General features: G+C 39.9%; 1 protein-coding gene across 1 annotated transcript; it reads right to left on the reverse strand.

Annotated features, from left to right (window-relative positions):
* Positions 1-2,992: 2,992 nt before the first annotated feature.
* LOC140947048 (protein Wnt-8b-like) lies at positions 2,993-15,814 on the reverse strand. Its single transcript, XM_073396132.1, has 6 exons — positions 15,581-15,814; positions 10,182-10,335; positions 9,337-9,376; positions 8,125-8,284; positions 6,831-7,099; positions 2,993-5,339 (listed from the first exon to the last, which is right to left on the reverse strand). Exons 2-6 carry the CDS (start codon positions 10,244-10,246, stop codon positions 4,836-4,838), a joined length of 1,038 nt encoding a protein of 345 aa, XP_073252233.1. The 5' UTR covers positions 10,247-10,335; positions 15,581-15,814; the 3' UTR covers positions 2,993-4,835.
* Positions 15,815-22,033: the final 6,219 nt, after the last annotated feature.

Consider the following 22,033-nt stretch of genomic DNA (forward strand, 5'->3'; position numbering starts at 1 on the left):
GGTTTTTTGTTTACTTTTGAAGCTTTTTGTATAATTTTTTGTCGACTATTGTGCCTACGTATTAGTGCGTGCACTTATGATGACTCAGTCAGTTATGAGCGTGCCCCTCTCTTCCAGGGGAATTTGTTGTCGCGTTTGTCTTTTTTTGGATTTTGAAAGCTGCAAATACCTCTTTTTGAGGCCAGCATTATAATATGGAACACAGTGACCCGAGAGTTTTCCCCGACGATATTTCTGAGGGGTGCATAAGCAGAGAACGAGGAAATTCGTGGGTTAAACTGTTAACAACAAGATAATCTCACGCCCGTTCCGGAGAAATTTGCTGCCCAGTTGGAACATTTTCCTAGTTTTATCGTTGTTTTCACGCCGTTGCACTGAGCTAAATTATACGATGCTTAAAAATTTTGTTTTCTCATCGGTTTCTTTTCTTTACTCTGCACTTTTCCAACAAACACTGAGTTGATTGAACGTTCTCTGAAGAAACGGAGCTGGAAAATGTTGCGAAACTTACCGGTGGATGAAAGAATTTTTTGGTCTGACTTTTGTTAATTACTGACTCGATTCCTGAAAATATTAATTCAAATTTGCCATGGGAATAGCTTCCTCTTCCTAATATGTCGCCTATTTTTTATTCATTTAAAACGGCAGGAATTATGACGCCAAGAGTTAATCTTGTGGACAATTACAGCGTGATGATGACCAAACTCTTTTTTTTTTTTTTTTTAAATCGCTTCGCCACATGAAATCAATAAGCAACTTCCTTCTCCCTTTAGTTTATTCTTAATGTACAAAACATAAATTATGAACTTCTTTTTTTTTTTTAACAGTTTAATAAAAACAAAGTTGCACCAACATATTAAACCAAACGCAGGTGTAAGTCAAGCCTGCGAGCAATCTCTGCATTTGGGGAAGACGCGAGAATTCACGCGAGAGCCGCACGCGAAAGAAGCGCGGGGAGCTCGCGAGGAGGGACGGGCAAAGAAAAATTCGCTCGTTCGCGTGTTCGCTCGCGGCTCGCTTCGCCTGCCATAATAGAGAGGAGAAGTGTGACGTCAGGTTACCATAGAAGCAAAATTTTTGGATCACAGCAATAGGGAGCTTAATTAAAGTGGCTCAACCCAGTCTTTTTATAGTCACAACCTTCATCTTTGAATCTCTTATAAATCGATCTGTATTGTCAAACGATGATGCCATTTCGATTACATTTAGACTAAACTTTATTATGGTATCATTCTTTGGGCGATCGGAATAAATGTCACGTGGTAATGACGTCACAATGGTTTTAGCTCTAAATCGAATTTCAGCCCTGTTCGGCATTTTCTTTTGAAATGCTTTACGCTACTTTGGATAAATGTCTTCTGATGTGCGAAGTTTCACAAAAATCTATCATAGGAATCTCAAAAAATCTTGGAATCTCAATAAAAAGGGTATAAATTATGTATGCACTGAAGACTGGACTTTATGCAGACAAATTTGCTCCTTTTTGGATGTTCACGAAAAGGTTTTATCACTCATTCGTTTTGCAAATGACCCTTGTACACTCTAGAAGCCGCTGAACGCAAGTACACTTGCGCGATTTCGAAACACATGAAAACGTACGAATCAGGGTAAAACGCAATGCTGAGCTCTTTTTGTAATTTCTAAGGCTACTTTCACGAAAACAGCGATTAAAAAGAAAATTCCTTGATAGATTTTTTAAAAACTTTTTTAGTTCATTAACTATATCAGTGTACTATTAAATCCCCGAGTTTCGTGTCGATTGAAAACTTCTAACATGGGGGCAAAAGTGAGTAAATATTGAAGAGATGTCATATATCTGGCTAAGTTTTTGCTCTGGGACTTGCTATTGTCACGAGTTTAGCGCAACATCAAATTTCCATGCAGCACGCTAGAATTTACCGCGCTTGGTTGCCCTCCGAAATCTTTCCGAAATATGGTGATTATTGCAGAATCGGAGAAAACAATAGCGAATAGATTTCAAACGGCAACCAAGCGCGGTAAATTCTCGCGTGCTGCATGGGAATTGTTCTTGTGCTAGACTAGAGATAATAGGAAGTCCCAGAGTATTTTTAATTTAAAAATAGACACCCCGGGCGTTTCACTGGGGGCGGTTGCTAGGGGTTTTGCTCTCGCACCTCTCAAAACTGTGAGTTTTAGGCCATAGACAAAATTATAGTCCCGAGGTGGGGGGGGGGGGGGGGTACTGCCATATATGGGCTATATAGGTATGTGCCGCTGTGAAGGGCATGGTTTTCAAGCAGTTTACTCTAGGATAGGGTATATAAATCAGAGAATTTGTGTCTAGAAGAGGGGATCATTTTTCAGGAAACCGATCAGTTACCCTGCTAGCAGAGTCGCTTCGATCTTTCCTAGATAAGTCGGGAAAGAGGAAGGCGCAGATCGAAGCGACTCTGCTAGCAGGGTACCGATCAGTTGGTTGAAGATTTTATCTAGACTAGGGAAACAGCTACCCTAGGATAGAGGGGATATGGGGAGTTTACTCTAGTATGGGGTAGCAAAATTCAGCTGAACTAGCTCTGGTATAGGTTAAGGGTTCTAGGGTCCCAGAGGCCCATCCCTTCCCAGAAATTCCTAAACTCTTTCCACATGTAAATGCTTTCTTTTGTTCCAATAAATTGGCATAGATGCTGGCCACGTGACTGAAAACGCTCTATAGTGATTTGGAAACGTTCCAGGCGCGGTGGCCCAGCTGTCTATTCACGAGTAAACTGAAATAACGGCGCTTCCTGCAGCTATCGAAGATGAAATAGCTAAATTTCTGACTGTGACTGAACGGAAGAAAAGCAAGAATACGCAAATATATATTGTTCGATGGATATTATCTACTTCTTTGGGTATCTGCAAGAATAAACCTAGTGTGTTTATATCCTGAAACTGTTCCATGAAATAGGCCAAAGTTTAGACGACAGTCTACGAGGAGGTAAGCTTGTTAGAAACTTAAAAATATAACTTTGAATGAATAATATAACAATTATTGATCTCCGCTTTCGCATGATGTAAAGAATTAAGCAGATCTCGGAGGATGCTATCCACCTCGGCCCTAAGCCTCGATCATGTCGGTGGATGACAGCCTCCTCGATCAGCAATCTTCACATCCTACCGAACCTCATTAAATAATTGCTAATTGTCATTATAATTACTATCATAGAAAGAGGACAAAGACACATTGGCTGTCTAGATTCGGCCAATAAAAAGATTCATTTCTTTGTTTTCTCACATTAAATGACTGCACTTGTTAATCCATCAAGGAATTTCTATGAAAATAATGTTTATTCATGAATTATGCCACTTTCGATTTTCTGTTTTGTAACCGACCCCAGGACATTTCAGTTTTATTGAAAAAAGGAGTAAACAGAACTTAAAAGTAGTATAGGAACTATGCATAGAAATTTCTGTTTTTTTTGTCCGCTTAACCTCATAATTCAATATGATATCCCCTGATGATATTAATTCAAATTTAATCATAACTATAACAAAATTCTCTAAATCCAATAGACTATCAATTGCCTTCATCTCAGCATTAATAGGACAGTACCCGTCTTGCCCCTTAATTGAAGGTTTTTGTTCTTACTTCTAGCGAAACCTTAAAAAAAAGCTGATCTTGTGTTTCAGTTTTAGGAAATATTAGGATTTCGCAAATTAAATTTGTTGCTTGGTAACTTTACTTTAAACTTGACACGAACAGGATGCAATACGCAAACGTTTGTTTATCAAGCAAGAAACTGAACAAATGGAAGGATTTTACTTGTTTGCTATTTCCTAGTATTTTGGGGTACTTGCCATTAACACAGAGGGGGGCGGGGATTATTAGAGAGGGGCATCTACTAGAAACTTGAAAGCGTAAGACCTTTATTTGAGAAGAGGTGTCTATTAGATCATTTAATCAGGGGCACCCAAAGACAATTTTCGGAAAATATCTGTTCGGAAGACGATTTCAGATCTAGAATTTTCGGAACATTTTTGGCCAAAATCTCTAGCTTGTCTGCCTCTCCTAGGATTTTCGAACATCTAAAAAATGGTATAACTGCCCATTTTTAACGGATTTTTATCCTAAAAAGGTCACCTACAATTTTCGGAAGCCTTTTTTCTGGCTAAAATTTTCGAAAAGGTAAGTTTTGATCCCTATAATTTTCGAATCACTAGACTTTCAGCTAGGAAATCCGAACAGATGAAAAATTTTTAGGGGATAAAAATATGCCTATATCTACCGTTTAAATACTAAAATATGTTTAACAATGCTATGTTTAAGTGGTTTTGAGCTATATTCTCGTTGGGTGCCCCTGTTTAATTACGGTACTCCCCTATAAATTATAATGACTCTGGCTGCCACAAAACTTTTCCGAATGCATGTTGGTGATAATTGAATAGCAATGGGAATGAGTGGAGCGATAAAGTTCCCCCTCTTCTTTTTTTGTCGAGCATTAAAGGGTCCTCATCAGGTGGCATGGTAGTAGATAAACAAAGTCATTTAACTGCTAAATTCGACCAAATTTACATGTTAATAAATGGTAGAGATATAATCGTTTTTCAAGCCAGGCCGAAGCTCATCCCGTTTCCATGGCGAGAAGCTATAAGGAGAATTTGAACTCCCTCTGGAAGTGTGTTTTAGGACTGAAGAAATCCTTCGTTATCACGGAATGCGTTATCACGGAGATTTTGAGACTGAACGTGAGAATAGGCTTGTGTGGTCTCGAATTGCATTATGAAACTTCTTTGGGGACGCTATTACTTTTTTCATCATTTCAACCAGTTCGAGAATATAGTTTGACCAGTGGCTGGATAATTGCTGTTTTACAACCCACTTTCTGCCTTAGTTAAAGGTCTTTCGAAACTCTTTTGGTTTTTTTTCCCCTTGAGGTGCAGGTCGTTTCCGCATACTTTCTGGTGCATAACTCGCATTTGATGCTACAGCACCACAAGAAATGACATCTGCAGTCGAATGTCTTGGAACGTTGCACGGTTACGGGTTTCAGCTCACACGACTGACATAGTGTTTTGCATCTGTTCGTTGTTACGTCTTCGCTGCTGCATGTTCTTCCCAGCATTCCTGGAGAACCAGTGATTTTGTTTGGTTTACAGTAGTCTGGGGATTCTTCGAGATATACAAGCTTTTTGTCCATTCTCGATGTTAGTTTGCTCCTGACCTTCTCTTGAAGCTTATTGTCAACAAATACAACGCGTACCGCATTGCGGTATTTCAGCTTCAGTTTTGATGCGATGACGTCAAGGGGCGTCAGTTGCCTCCAGCAAGTTTTCAAATTGCAGCTTCCAGTGACGCCGTGACATTTGCATTCCCTTTTAAGACTTAAACGAACAACCTGTTATTGAAAGCAAAAAAAAACCTCGTGAAAAAAAAACAACGACAAAAAGATCACACTGGTTTTAACACTGATAATTTCCATCATGGGAGAGCACTTAGCTGTTCTGATATAGGCATATTCCACTTCCCACAAAACTCTCGAGAGTCTTCCATCTATACGCGATACTACCCTGTAATCAAACCACAACAAGTCGTTCCTACCCACCCACCCATTTAATTAATGTTGCTCTATCCTAAGAACCAACAGTTTTGGGTAAATAAAAACAACCATGGAGGACTGTGGTGAGGAAGATTTACACAGGATGAGGTGAGAAAGTGAGCATTTTCATTTTCAGTTCAAGAAAAGTATACCTTCGAGAAGCCGAAGTTACGTTGTTTGTGTCTTTATATGTCCCTCACAAAGAATCGTAGCCTCCCACGCAGGCGTTTTTAGGGTTGCTCGTTTTTCATTTCTCCCCACAAACGCCCGCTCAACCGAAGACAGCATTCCTTTCCCTTTGACATTGTACTTTCCAAATTCTGGAAAGTTAACCTTGACCGTAAGGTATTCTGATCTGCATGAAACGCTGGGAAAGCTTTCTGACCTCTAATAAATGTTAGATTCATCGCGGCAAAAATAAGATTTAGTCAAATTTTAGAATACTCCATGCATTGCATAACCTTAGCGAAGGAAAGATAAGAACGAAAACGGTAACTCTAGGGTCACGTCTTAGTCGAGTTTAGCCTGTCAACACTTCATTGCACAACTGTTGATTGGTCACTTACCACACAAATAAAACAGTGGGAAAGGAATGTTGTTTTCGGTTGAGCAGGCGTTTGTGGGGAGGAATAAAAAACGAGCTCCCCTAATAATGCCTGCGAGGGAGGCTAAAAGAATCGCCCCATGCAAAGGAATCGAAGACAGTTTTGGTTTCTGGATTCCATGTTGTGGATTCCGGATTCCAGGTAATTGATTTCAGATTCCAATCCTTGGTGGGATTCCGAATTCCTGGAGCTGTATTCCGGATCCCAAAGCCCAGGATTCCAAATTCCACAAGTAAAAATTTCATGGATTCCGGATACCACAAGGAAGAATTTCCCGGATTCTGTGCTTTTGAAAAGTACTGAACGACGGATTGAATCCATCCCCCGGAAAACAGTTGAAAGGTTTACAAATTTGGAAGATTTTTCTGATAATAGTACAGTTGGCGTCACTTCTGCTGATAATCTACAAAAAAGGGACAGACGGCGGGTTGGTCGCTCAGCCTTTTTAATTTGTCAGATTGGAGAAAATGAAGGAAGATTTAACCCGCTATGTAAAGACGAAATAGCTAAACTATTACCTAAAAAAAGCGAAAAGAAGAGTTGCAAAAATACCGCTTAATGGATAAAAACCACTACTTGACGAATATCTCCTAGAAACAAAATTTTTCCCATGTCCTGGTACTACCGAGGAACAAATGTTATGACTGGTTAAAATAGTTAAACAATTACTAGATGACAAATGTACCTTTCTTCCAACTTCATTGTTGTGCAAGTTAAAAGCTGTTCTGGCGTCAATTCCAGTTTCAAGTCTGTTGATAAAATGCCTGGTCTCCTTTTCACCGAACCTTATGTTATCACTGCATCCGCCCCACTGCCAGTCGCCATTGCCTTCCCGCTGCTTTTTAACGTCCGCGCAGCCACATCCAGGTATTTTGTTTAGTCTACACTGAATTACGATTTCGTATATGATGGCCGCGGTGCTAATGGCGTGAATAAAAGCTGTCTCTTTATTAGCTGTTAGAGAACAATAACAAAGGTTAGAAACTGCCAAATATATTTGGAGATAATGTCCAGGAGATAGCAACTAATACCTGTTGGCAGATTAATGGTAACACATATTTTTCGAATAATTTACTGAGAAAGAGTTTGTCATTGGAGCAGAGTTTTTGGCTCCAATGAAAATATTGTTTTCAGCCCGACTACGGAGAAGTACACGAACTAACTAGCAAAATAGCCCATTTTCGAGTTCGCTATGACCGCTGAAATAAAGAAGTGAAGACGCATTTTTTTACAGCTTTAGCCTCAATCTGAAGTAATATATTCACAAATTCCAACGAGAAAAAGACGTGTTTATTACTCTGTCTATCAGTATTGTGTATATTCAAATTTCAGACACTTACTTGCCAGAATTCCTGAATATTTTACTTTACGTCGAGGCTAACCCTGTATGAATGTGTCGTTAATGTTTATATTCAGTGGTAATTTTTTAATTCGCGAAACTGGACTATTGCGATGATTAACAAACAATATGATGCAGATATGACGGGGAATTAGGCAACAAGGTACTACAGGCTTGTGCATGCAATTTATATTGCCGGGGTTCCGCGTTGTCATAACGAAGCAATCAGTGTATATCCTTTTGTGAAATAGCTAAGATGGTACGCGCGTTCTTATTGGCCGACAGACGTGCTTTCATCGGAGTATGTAAACACAGTTGTGACATCACGATCTTTCGCTGTGTGCGCGCCATAATGGTACCGACTTCGTCGAGTTTGCATAACTGTCTCGAATTCTCCCAATCCGTATCGTGTTTAATTTATACCAGGCTATATGCAAACATGGAAAATGTTTTTTATTGCTTAAATGATTATCCAGTAATAAATTGTTTCTCAGTGAAAACAATCATATCGTGTCCTATCAAGACGACTTGAAAGGGACACATAAAACTTTTCTTAGGCAGCAAAATTCGTGGAGAAAAGGGAAAAGTTATGAAAAAAAAGGCAATGAAAAGTATTTTGAAATACTTTAATAACCCTTACCATAAGGTAACGTTGTTTTAACAAAAATGGGGAGCTCTTTATACACTGGCTTGTTCTCGTCTAGTGTACAGTTCCAAATCTCATTTTTGAACTGCCTTTGACATTCTTCCAGTCCACGATGGCCTCCCGCCTTTACAATACTCCATAACAGTGGATATGCCTAAATAAGATTAATGTAAAATGAAATCGGCCTTATACATTCCTTTCAATACTAAAAGAAGTTGTCTTTTGAACATAACATGTCGTGACAGTAAGGTGTGTTATAAACAGTTTGTGCAGTAAGGGTTTCACTGAAAGGATTGTTAATGTTAAACCCTCAAAATCTGGAGGTGCACGATACAACCCCTTCTCCCCGAAGTGTGACGGGGGCGTAGGGGGCCTAGTTAACAAAACCTTCTTTGAAATTATTACTCTCTGCATTGCTTCAAACTGCACTTATATTCTTCATCTGAACACTTTCACACACCCATAAAGTAATCACGCGTAATGACTGACAAATTTCATTTTGCATTATGCCAAAAAACAAACAAACAAAATGGTACCAAGCTAACGATCAAAGTGTAGAATTACGTGCACAGACAAAGTTAGAACAACCTCGCAGGCCTCCATCATTCTCTCTGGGAAACAGAGGCTGCCCCATATATGGTATCAAGTTTAAGCAGGGGTACAAATTAACTGCCCTGTACGCGCAAAGAAATGTCTGTTAAGTGTTTGTAAAATGACCGATCTAATCCTAAGCCTGATCCCAATCTTTTTAAAGCGCATATCTTCGTCCCGGATTATGCTGAGCGAACAATACGTATCTTTGTTCTAAGCAAGTGCAAGTACGAGAGGATGTCGGAGTTTACCAGGGTGGTAGTTTTGCCCCGTTTGAAAATAGTGTAAATACTGAAATTATTTTGAGTGGGATCAAAAATTCTTATCCGTTTCCTTATTTCTGTTTCTCGACTTGTTCGTAACTAATAAGGATGCAACCAATAATCCTTCAAATACAAAATCTTTGAGTTGAAAGTTTAATTTTTCCTGCGGCTATCTATATTTTAGGTGTCGGTAAAGATATGCATTTAAGTATTCCTGGAAATATTAAGAGTAAAAAATAATAATAATAATGACGCAGCGCTTCCGGATATCTTGCATTAGACCAGTTTATCTCAAGCGTGTGGGAGATTAATATGAATTAGAATTACTAGAGTAACTAACATTTTTTAATACCTTTTGTTGGAGTATGCTGTGGTCTACCTCACTTTGCGCTCTAAACAGATGAAAGACAAAAAGCAGAGTTAAATAAGGCAACATCAGATGCAGTTATGAATCTTACTTGACAACTTTTAGATAAAGCGTAAATTATATTCATTGATTAAGAATATCTTAAAAATATTGAGTTATAATTTTTAAATCTGCTTTCGGGAAGGGAAAGCAACTAATGTTGCATTCAGAAACAATTGGTTCCCGGAACTTTGTAGTCAAGTGTTTAAACTAATACTTAATTTTATTGAAATGATTTTTATTTTGGGGGGAATCAAAGACTACAACGCAACTGCATATTAAATTATCGATATGAACAAGATGAATGACAAACGGTTTCGTATCACGATGGTGACTGTGGCTGAACCTAATATGCCACTTGAATACGATCTGTCCTTACTTGAACACTTGATTAAACGCGTAAGGTAAGTTTTATACTGAATTCAGTCGAGAAACAAAAAAACACGAACAACGAATCATTCATGCTTTTTCTACTAATCCACTATTAAGCGCTGTTCTCTAGCAAGACCTTTAAAGTCAGACTTGACTTTAACACGATCAAAAAGAATTAAAATAGTGGCAAAACGAGGCTGTACCAAACACTTAAAAACGGCAAAATCTGGTAGATTATTTTATGGATTGTTCATAGATTGTCAAATTTAAACCGTTGTAGTTCTAGTGTTTTGCTTAATATTTATCTCAGATTCGCTGCGCGGCATACCCTTTGCCCGAAAGAATGATTAAAAAAAGGCAGTATTCAATCTACCAATATGAAAATAAATAATTTAAAACACGAGAGCTCAAGTGCTTACCCAGTGGTTGAATCAAATTCAACGGAGCCAATAATTGTTATAAGGAACAAAGCGTGTAACTTCATGTTCCAACTTCGGCGGATCGGCGGCAGTTGTGAAGTAGCAGATTTTAGCTTCCCGATGTGTGTTTCAGGTAATGGGATAGCACCAAGATCTATTGGGATAAGTAGAAAATAATACCATTTAGTAACATGCCAACTAATTTGTTCTAGTTAAGCTTGTGGTAGAGCCTGATAGAGAACCAAAAAAAAAAGAAAATCATCATTAGCGAAAGCTAATCTAAAGAACAGAGATTAACATAGGGAGTGCCTAAAACCACCCTCAGCTAAAAATGTAAAGCATTGATCCAAAAATTCGGCGGCAGGGGAAGGGGGGGGGGGGGGGGGGTGTGCTCTACCCAATATGTGGGTATAGGTGATTGAGCCGCTGAGGGTTTGAAATCTTGACTGTGTTTGGGACAAAAAGCAACCTAAAGCTACATACCCCGCTGCGGACAACACCCTCAGTTTTATCGCCTTAAGACAAAGGCCGAAATGATCGTCTTTTTGGCAATTGAAATGGAGCAAACTTTACCGCATAGCAGTCATTGTTTTTGTATACTTGAAGTACAAACAAAATTTCATGAAGCAAATCAAAACGTTCGTACACTCTCATTTAACACCTCGTTTATTATTACCCCACGTTAAGGACAGACTTACCCTGTTTATGATATAGGACAAAACCGTACCCTCTACAGTGGCACCATCCCCAACCCCCCCCCTCCCCCCTCTCAACCGGGTTAAAAATATTTGCAATTTGTTAGCACCTAAAGAGGGTTGATAATTAATTGCATCTGTTCGGGTCGGCTAGCTTTTGGAAGTCACTGAACAGATTCCTTTGAAGATCAACACCCATTATTCAGTTTGTTACCCTAAATAATTTAACAGCAAAGCCAGTTGTGAATTCCGAAGATCTGTGACCTAGGTGTACGGGTTACTGCAAGTCTGTTCCAAAGTTTAGTTTAGCATTTCACAAAAGCGCAAACTTCTTGTCAATTTGCATTTAAAGACAGTTCCATTCTTGTGTTTATTAGGATCATCAGCCATGGCAGCCTATTTTAAATTAAGGTTATCTTCACCCCTAAGGAAAAGCTATGTTTTATAGCAAGCTAAGCTTCCTACATATGATAAGCTGCGGAATCTGAACCATTTTGTCGTCAGTGAAGCAATAGTACTTGAACTAGAGGTAATCATTGATTACGGATCCGCGCGTTTGTCACTTACGGAAAAATTACGGAAACGAAATCGGGTCGAAAGGAGTCCAGTTTCCGGGCCGAGGTGCCCCTGATAAAATTAAAAAGGGCGGCTAATTTGCAGTCGCGAAAATTTCCGCCTTTGTGTCACAGGAACACCAGATTAGGACCCCTCTAAGAGGCTTGTCGCCTTCGGCCACTAAGGACTTCTCCCCCAAATGATAAATCCTAGATAGAACCCTGGTTTGTTCTGTTATTCGATTCGTTGTCAACCAGGCCACATGACAAGTACTTTTGAGTGTTTCAAAGGAATTGGCAAAGCAAAATGAGACATTGTCAATACCCTTTACGATTAGAACTACTAAAGCAAAGGCTAATCTTAATATAAAGACATTGTATCGTAAAGGTGTCTCGATTTGAAAAGTACGGGCTAAATGCTTTAAAAACGTTTGTAGATTTCATACAAATTGTTGCATAAAGTAAATTTTCGTCAGCGTTCTCTTCAGAAGCTGGTTGCTATAAAATTAGAAAAACTGGAGGGAAAGAAACATTTGTTAGAAAATCTGGTAGCCCATGGACTTGACAATAACTTTGGTTATGACGTCACCATTTAAGGGTGGCGGTCGCAACCTCGTTCCCAAAGTCCTCTCTCTAGCTTGCTTCGAGAAAGAACCCTGGCTGGTTTCAGCCGGTCATGTGACTACCTTACTCCTCATCAGGGTAGGGTTAATATAAGTTAGTTTTCTTTGTTTTGCTCATACGGAACTAGAGGCAACAATCTGTTTTCCCGGACATGATATCTGTTTTGGAAAGCCATAGAGAAGCGCGATTTGTTGACAATTGTTCTTTCGGAACAATGTTTTGTAAGGATCGCTCTAAAAAGTTTGAATTTAGTGAATTCGACCGGTTTTATTTTCAACCTGTCTCGTATTGTGTGAACAAGAAGGTACTCACCTGACACACACACATAGTTCACTTTACAAAGTCGTATTTTAATGACCAATAATACAAATATTACTCTTCATTGTGCTTTCAATTAGTGCTTTTATCGTCAGCGTGTACACAGATGAAACAGTAAGCTTAAGCTTTTCTAACAGTCTTGTCCACGTATGACAGAACTTCCGTTCGTGAATGGAAATGACCTCTGTAAGCCTGATATATATATATTTTTAAAATGATGCGTGCTTTAGCTCGACGCGACCATTTGTATATAAATTGAAGCATGGTGTACCCAATGAAAAAAAAAAAAGAAAAAAAAAACAGCGCACGGACAAAATAGAGACTCTGCTGTTGACACAGTCGTTTTTCATGGAGCTAGAGACTTATTCACCTGTTCAGAAGTTAAATAAAAGAGATAATCCTAATTAATGTCAAAGAAAAACAGCTTAGAACGTACAACGACCATGAAAAGTCAAGTTGAGAAATATCGATTCATGGGCAAAAAGTTTGTTTTCTTTTAATAATTACAAGATATTTTGAAGCAATGGATAGAAAATAGGACAGAAAAAGAAATTGATGATAACGACGGATTTTTACGTTTCTACATTGTGGCTTGCGTGTTCTTGAAGTTAAGTCTTTTCGTGATTCTTGATCCTAATCCACTGTAGATGAAATTAATTCTATATTTTTGTTTGTATTTAATTATTCTTCATTAAACTTAGGTAAATTTCTTGAACCTGATTAAACCTTTTTGAATGTGTTAAGGTCGTTAGATTTCCATTTGTCTGTCAGATAATCGAAGCTAATCGACAAGGTTGGTGGTAGAAGGGCAGATTCTCTAAAACTCCCATCTGATCTGAATGTTCTTTTAATTAGCTGACTGTCAGTTTCGGGTATAAAGTGCGGACTACGGAAACGTATTGCTTACGCGATTTCCGCTTTAAAGGTATAACAAATTTAAAAGAATAAATCTAATTAAGACAAGTGGTAAAAGAATGCTGAAAGATGAAAACACTTTTAGACGGATGTCACCTGTGCCACGCTTACGAGCCTTTCAATCAATTCACGTTCTTGTTCCACAGAGATGTCTCCCAGTCACGTGACATTACCGACGTTAGTCGCTAATCATTTGTCAGGACTGGCCGGCTAGATGTAAAGAGAATTCCAATACTTATCGGAACTATCCAGTTCCTAAATAGCCACACGGCTATGATGAAAATGCTATCTTCAAAATGACATTTCCGGGCCGCCATTTCTAATTTTCGCCCAGTGCTCAGGAATGTGCTTCGTCCTGTAACCTTACAAGTATATACTTATGCTAAAAGCAAGCTAAAACCTGTTGGTCTCAGAATATTAACCGTATAACAGTGCCAAATATCAGACCGCCAAAAATTGGAAACTGATATATAGTCAAATGAAATTTTTTTGTCAAATTTGAAAAGCTTACAGGAAACTGAAGCGCAATAAGCTTTGCAATTGGGCCCACTTCGAGGGATTTTGTCAACAAAAACATCGTGAATTAACGTAAGGAAGGAAAGATTATGGTGAAAAGCTAGATTGCCACGTGAGGCTTGTTTTGACATTCACTGTAAGCATTATAATGTTGGTTGAGACGGAATAGAATATATTTGGTAAAATGTGTGATAAAGCTTAGTTTCTTGATTAGAATAAAATTAGTGCTTTCAACGATAGTTAAAAGTTAATTAGAACACTTAACTTTTTTGATCCTCGGGAAAATTCTAATGATGCCAGCCTTAGTTGCATAAGGAAATAAGGAATTTTGGTTAAAAATCTTCTACACCATTTTGATCTATTTTTCCTCGTGATGGTTTTTTTTTCGGACGAGCTTCCTTTTATTTAAACATTTCAAAACGCGCGCACAACCACGTGAAAGATACTTGCAAACCTCAGAGTTCGATACATGTTGTTGCAAGTATTTTACCATAGAAAAATTTCTGCTTAATGCCAGCCTCAAATCGAATGGATATTAGATACCACTAATAGATTATCTTAAGTAATAAGCGGATTTTTTATCCTTAAAGACACGAACACAAAAAATTATGGGAAAAAAATCGCAACTGATGGAGGGACTATTGGGCTAATTGCCATTTAAGAGTTGTTTAAAGGTTGCCTAACCGGGTCATCGGAAGGATTCACTTCAGCTATTGTACAGTAAAATCCCCTAATAGTGGAAGGTTTCGATTTCTAGAAGAGGGTACAGCCTTTCATACCTGTACAGGTAAAATCCGATCGATCGATAATATTTATACTTTTATTCACGATGTAACGATAGAACGTATTCGTCCACCTGGCCATACCGGTTTTTAAAAAAGGGATTTTACCTACCGTAAGAAAAACGGTTTCAGAAGAGTATTTTCGAGTGGAATCAAACCTTCAATTTGAAGTATTAACTGTTTCAATTTTAGGTTCAAAGGAACGAACGATTATTTATAGCTGTATTGTACCGTGATTACATACGTGTCAAGTACTTCGTGGCCATGGAGAAAGGATTGTCTTTCATAATAGAGCTAAAATGCCGGAAACTCTGTATATAATTTCATTTTAAGAGAGAGCTCTTTATACTACAGTTTTATCAATTAAGACCAAACAAATTCCTGATGTAGTAATTAAAGTACTTTAAGTTAAGTTTTACCTGTTTGACATAAATGTCGTCCATTCACTCTTATTCACTCAGTGGTGTATCTAGATATGCACCACAGTGGGACCTCGACTAAAACGAAACTCTATATAATGACGTCCACGGTATAGCGAACGATTTTCTTTACACCAGTCTGATAGTAAGATAAATGAAAAAGAACCTCGTATATAGCGAACAAACTTTGTCAGTTCCATGGCCCTTCGTTATATCAAGGTTCCACTCTGCAATATTATAATTATGACCTTTACAAGTTATCTCTGGCCCTCTCTCGCTGTGCCTATGCTTATTACATTATCGCTTGCCTATAATCTTTAAAAAGTATTATTCACATAGTCGATTAACTTTAGAAACAACTTTAAGCTGTTCTTAGTGGAGCACAAAACTGAATAGTGGCTTGCTAGGTACTTCGATTATTTGCGCCCTCGACTCCCACTACTGACAATCGTTTACCCGTTCTCAAGTTGTATAGCAAAAACAGCAAAATGAACGCTCTTGGCGGTATTTTCAATTTTCTCAAATCTTGTTCGGGCATAACATATGAACATTTTCGGTTTCGATCGTTAACTTTACCTTGTGCTTGCTCCTGCAGCCAAAATCTCCTCTTGAGTTTGAAATAATCTTCTATTGTGGTTTTGTCCACTTTCTTCAAGTTCTCCCGTGAGTATCGTAGAACTTCAGGACAACAAGTTTTGCAACATTATTCTTACAGAAATGCGAACGAGTCTGCAAAATAACACCGTTAATCCTGCTGTTAGCGAGGCTATGAAGGTCTCTGGGAAATGTCACAGTGATACGCTATCGCTTGAAAACCTGAGTATACTATGAAGACACAACTCTTACCACCGAGACTTCATATAGCTGTAGTTACATATCAAAGAATAAATTCGCGAAAGTCATTGGTTGAAAACAATCTTATTATCGGTTTGACTATCCCCTTACACGACACGTGTTCCTGTATAAACAAAGATAATCGCTCCAGTACATCCGAAAAAATAAACATGAACCGGAGTCAAATCGGACACCCATGTTTTAAAAGAGTTAAATAAATGTTCAGAAAATAACTATGTTAACTTTATTTTCGTCCACTTTGTTGTTACGTATAGTTCGTTTAGTGAAAATAACGGCAAACTTAAAGGAAACTTAAGCAAAAGCTTCTACATTATAATTCTTTTCGTTAAAGTATTATTATTATTATTTTTTTTCTCTTCTTTTTTATTCATATTAAGCCTCGTGCAAACCGACGCAACATTGTTGGACGTTACATGTTGCGTCCGTTTGTACACCCTCTCATGTCTTTGGGAGTTGTTGCGCAAAGTCGCAATTCGGTCAAACTTTTGAGCCTACAACTTCCAGTTTTGTTGGGCCAACATTGTTGGATGTTATAAAAACAAACAGGGGAATGGAAACCGAAACTCCCCTCGTGCGACCGGCCACGTCAGTCTCCAGCAGTTTGCTGTCCCAGAGATGTAGCTGAAGGAGTAATTTTTCAGTCCTCAGTGAGAGCTAAGTCCCCGAGAATAAAAGTTAATTGAAGATCCTGATATTTCGAAAATGCAACATTTTACTAAAGCTCTATTTTTAAATCTAATTAACGAAAACCATCCGGGTCGATAGTTTCTTAAACTAAAAGTAAAATGGTTTATTGCTCTCCTATAATCGCCTTATTTAATTTCTTTGTCGTTTTTTAACCTTCTCTATTTAACTTTGACTTAAACACTGCGTTGAACTACTAATTTATTATTATAAATTTATTTAGAAATAATTTTTAAGTCATTCGGTGTTTTCTATTTCTTGTCCAAAAATATTTATGTCGGACTGATACATGTTTATACTGCCAACGTGCCGTGCGTGCTAATTAATTGGGGTCACCCATATGCGAGTTCTTCCTTCACTTACGGTGCATGAAAACCGATTACAATATTTAAGTCCCAGGTCGACCTTTAGTCTCTGGGTAAAATCCCAAAAGAAAACATTTTTCGAAAACAGCCTTGGAGAAAAGAACTTGGAATTCTTTGATTGTAAAAAGAAAAAGGCTGAACAAAAGAAAAATGTAGCTTTCTACTTTTGTCTTCTGTCGGAGAATACACTGAAATGGACGATTAAGTGGAAAGAAAAGGTACTGTTAAGGTAGAATGATATATACTTGTCTCGTCAGTTTGTTGAATACTCTTTACCATTACTGTGATTGTCATACAAGGATTCTTTCATACCAAACGTAACGTGGATTGATGGACGGTGATTGTTTGTGGGGAGGGGGTGGGGATGGTGTCGGGATGGGGCCATATAGTGGGTATGTAATTAGGGGTTCCATGGATAGAGGATGCATGATTTTTTTACGTAAAGAGACGTACGGTTTCTCTAAGGCAGCAATTCCTAAATAAACTGTTATCCGATGGAAGTCGGGGGAAATATCATTATGCCGATTTGTACTTATAAACGCTTGGGATCCGTAAGAACAGATTTGCATTGAAGTAAATGGGTTCTTTTCAGGTCATTTAATGCAGGAGATGATGAAAGATTTCAATTGTAATGTAGTAAACAAGAAAAAAAAAAGTAATTGACTATTTCGTTCGGCCCCATTCACCATTTGCACATCTCTCGTAATATACCTCCCCCCGCCAAATTTTGCATTTTCTAATGACGTTTCAAGAGAAATTGAAGACAATGCTGATGCAAAATTTTTTCGGGAAAACAAGGTATATTATGGGACAAGTGCGAACGGTCCATTCTGTTGCCCCCCCTCCCTGCCCCCCCAATTTTGCATATCTTTATTTTTATGTTTTCAAATTCCCCTGGGATAGGGCCCATGTAGTATTTGGGTGGAAAAACAGAGTACCACGAGGAATTGGAAAACAGAGAATAGATCCTTTTGTTAGCTGTGTAATAGGCCATTTGCCTGATGACGTCATTTCACTACTACGACCAGAATCTTTCAGGACTTTGCTTTCTTGTGCAAATTAAGGCTTTTGTTATTCAAACCTCGCTGGAATTACCAAATTTGAATATGAAAGGAAAAACGACAAGGATTCTGGCCGTAGTAATAAAATGACGCCATTGTGCAAATGGCCTATTAGAATGCCAGCAAATATGGGGCTTGACATTTTGTATAAAAGTGTGAAATTCAGCTACAACCGTTTTCGCATAGACCAGAATACACCTTTCCCCCCCACCCCTAAAAAATTTTGCTCATTACCATTGTTTCCAATCTCTCGTGGGAATAACAGCCGTCCCAAAAGAAATAAAAAAAACAATGGTTATGAAAAAAAAGGGGGGGGAAGAAAGTGCATTGTGGTCTATGTGAAAAGTGTGTATTGGATCTTAGACCTTTTCATCACTTGATCGAAGTTCTCGGACCTAGCAATTCATAAGTTGTTTTTGTTTCCCTCTGAAGCCTTCAGCCACTTGCGTGACGCTGCATAGTTTGGAATCCATCTTGCTCGATTGAAGGGTGAATCTATGACTCCTCGATTCTCGACTATCAATCAAGACTCGGAACACACTGTCAATCCACTTTTGAACGGCAGTGCATTGAGAACCCCGCTACGCCAGTGCCCATACATTTTATCGTCACAACCCTGTCCGTGTTACCATCGACATTGGGGCCACTGGTAACATGATCCGTTTATCCACTGTTTAGAAGCTAAAAGTTGAGATTTGTTAGAATGCCTAGTCCGCCCGTCAAGCCAATGGATCATCCACACTAAAGGTCGTCTGTGAAACCAAGATCTCCTTCACTCGCGGGCAACACGTGTTCCACTTTGAAGATCTAGGCGTGAAAAACTTGGATGTAAAGTTCCTTTCCGATAGCCCCTTTATCAAAGTCAATGATATTGCTAGTTTTTCGTCCTGCTAAACGCCTGATTACCCTCGCGGATGGCTCCTCCTTCACAAGGCTATACTGATGCCGTTGGCCCTTTTGAGGCTAAGGTGAACATAAGTCCTGTTAAACCACCACATCGAAAGGGCCGTCGTCCCAAATTTGCTTGGAACAAACTAGTGAAACAAATTTGATGAGTTGGAGAAACTCGGGGTCTTAAAAAGACTGGAGGACGTGAACTTCACTGTGGAGTAGCCAAATCCGTCATTCCTCGTCGAAAAAGTAACGATGGTTATAGCCTGGTCACCGCCTTTGCTGAAGTTGGAAGGTACAGCAAGCCTCCACCCTCGCCAAATCGCTCAGTGGAGACACATCATCACTACTGATTATGTATTCCTGTTCACCGATGGGCATGCATGCCAGGCTCAGAAACTGCCTTGGAAGAACCCATGTGTCTTGGAGGCCTTATTCACGAAGGAGTTGTTGCCAAGATCGTCGACGATCCATACTGCGGCGTCGAATCACCAGAAGAAATACTACACAACTGGAAAAGAGTGTTTCAGGCCCTCTCCAAGTGCATCTTGGGATGGATATGGAACTCTGGTACCCTCCAGGCCTCCCAGCATCGAATTGCAACCCTAGCGTCTTTCAGCAAGCCAGAAACGGTCGGCCGTCTAAAGTCCTTTATTGGTGCGTACAAAGTTCTACTAGCACTACTGGACACTGTCGTCGTAGGTCGCCTGTATTACGAGAGGATCAACTAGTCTGATAAAACTCACGTCCTTTCACCGTGCTCAGTCAGCCCTCTCCGCACAGCAGTGCATCGCCCTCCCCCGCCCCGATGATCAATTGTGGATCATCACGGACGGTACTGTCAAAACTCCAAGAATTGGTGCTACCCTGTATGTATCCCGTACTAATAAGCTACAGTTGGCAGGACTTTTAGCAGTGCCAAACTCCGCGGTCTGAGAGTCACCTGGCTCCCTTGCGAAATAGAAGCCTTTATTGCGGCCGGAACTAAACACTTCAGCCCTGAAATCATTCAGTCGAAAACACCAGCTTGCATCCTCAATGACAGTAAACCTCGAGCACAGTCCTTTAAAAAGCTCTGTAGCGGTAAGTTTTCCTTAGGCACTCGTATTGCTACTTTCTTCTCCACCGCCAGTAGATACCAAGCCTCTCTTCTTGATGTTGCTGGAGCCGCAATCTTACCTTCTGACGTCCCAGTCGCAAAGCTACCGAGTGCGACAACCCAACTTGCCAAGTGTGCAGCTTCGTTCAACGCACTGAGGATTTCTTGGTTATCCACGCATCTGTCAAAAGCATACTGCCAGGAACTGCTAAACTTCCTTACATTAGCAGAGCTGTCTAGGTTGCTCTTTAGGAGGAGTGTCCATACCTGCATTGACCCATGTCCATGAGGCACACGCCCATCCAAGAAGTTAAGAAACATTAAAGATGTAAATTGTTCCGATGGCTTACTTGTTTTTAAACGTAATGAACCACTAGTCCCTACCGGAGAGTGTGTTATCGTCCTTCGCCAAATCCTCGAAGGTCTCTTGTCTGTTTTACAAGTCCACCTCAGCCACCTTTCCAGCCACCAACTGAAGATGGTCACCCAGCTATATCTTTTTGCCTTCTATCTGGATAACGCCATTGATTGCGTCACTAATAGCAATTATCCCTGCACTTCACTCGGCACAGTTCGAATTCCCACTACTGTAGCACAGCAGTCGACCAATCTACCACCTGAAACTGTGGGTATCTCCTTCGCCGCTAACGTCATTTAACGACTCAAACAGTTTATATTGTCTATGCGTGAATGCCTCACTTCCTCTAAGGTATCAAACCTCCTACCTAACGAGCGCCACGACACGCCACGGGACGCCCTGTGTTTTGAAATGCAACCATTGGACGGTCCCCTTGCTCTAATATCCTTGCTGACCCTACCCCTTGTTTCGGGCCCTCGAAAACGACCCATCACTCTTTCACGATCACAGAATTATTCTCGAAATCGGCAGAGTTAAGAATCGAAACAAGAACCCTGTTGAGGAAAGAGCTCTCCAAGAACTTGAACTTGAGCTCTTTTGACTGGATCCCCAGGGTGGACCAGTCTCCCCTGTTGCGCTCTCTGTCTCACCCGCCACCCTGAACGCAAGAATTGGAACTAGTGGATCGGCAGCTTGTAAAATGTGGACGTAGCGCGGTCAGTTTTCAAACATCCAGATTCTACTAAGCGACTATGTCCAAAGCCCCCCTAGCCCAAGCGGCCAGAAGCCTCTTAATCGCCATTGGTGACCTGGTGTATCTCCGTTTTGTGACCAAAACAAATTGGGTGGGAGAGATCTCTACCTAGTTACGTCCATCGATGGTGCTTTGTGCCAGGTTAGAAAGTTCTTTGATTCACAGTTGCGGAGTAAAACCTATGGAATTAAGAAGGTTGAGTGCTACAAAGTATTCATGGACGCTTAACCTTCCCTGACACATCGGCATTAAGGCAACCTCCTTGCCTTCAACCTCGCTACCACAGTTACCGACAGCTCCCCCCACACCCACATCTCAACTGTACCATACCACAGAAGATGCGTTACCTCCACCCACAACATCATCGGTGCCTGCTGGTCGTTCTACACTCTTCCTTCTCGTCCAGATACAGATACCAACCTTAAATCCTTACCGTCGCCATGCAGCCAGCCAGGCCAAGACGTCTTACCCTAACGACCAACACACACTTCCCGCACTCCACAATACCTAGAGGACTGTGAATCGTATTAGAAAAGAGAAAAGCTGAACTTGGGGAGAAAGCAGTAATTTTGAAACTGCTGTGCTTGCCTGCATGGTAAAGCAAAAATCTGGACCATTCTCACGCGTAGGCGGAGATGATTGACTGATTGATAAGGTTAACCCGCGTTAACCTACCTCGCGAGGTGGTTTAAAAAAACCTTACCTGGTTAAGAAAATCTATTTGTTCTTGCTTGATTTGCATAACCGGGCTAGAACTCGGTTAAGACTGTAGAAAACTCGGTCGCACTCGCAGTCTTTTTTTTAAACGAGTCAACTTTAATTAGTTAATTGGAAATAACTAGGTTAAGTCCCCAAGTGTGGCCGCAACCATTATTAGTTGTGTTGCTTTATTGTATTGACTATAGTGAGCCGCGCTCACCTAGGTAAGCGGACTCTGTCTTTACCCAGACTCCTTTGCTCTG

This window comes from Porites lutea, chromosome 8, assembly GCF_958299795.1.
Source record: "Porites lutea chromosome 8, jaPorLute2.1, whole genome shotgun sequence".
In the NCBI taxonomy this organism is placed as follows: Eukaryota; Metazoa; Cnidaria; class Anthozoa; order Scleractinia; family Poritidae; genus Porites; species Porites lutea.

What these genes read in the sequence shown, in the direction of transcription:
- LOC140947048 (XM_073396132.1), bottom strand. Translation starts at nt 10,246, where the DNA reads ATGAAGTTACACGCTTTGTTCCTTATAACAATTATTGGCTCCGTTGAA. An exon ending in ACAGCATACTCCAACAAAAG is followed by an intron (nt 8,285 to 9,336) that starts GTATTAAAAAAT and finishes AATCTTATTTAG; the next exon opens with GCATATCCACTGTTATGGAG. An exon ending in ACAATGAAGTTGGAAGAAAG is followed by an intron (nt 5,340 to 6,830) that starts GTACATTTGTCA and finishes TTTCAATAACAG; the next exon opens with GTTGTTCGTTTAAGTCTTAA.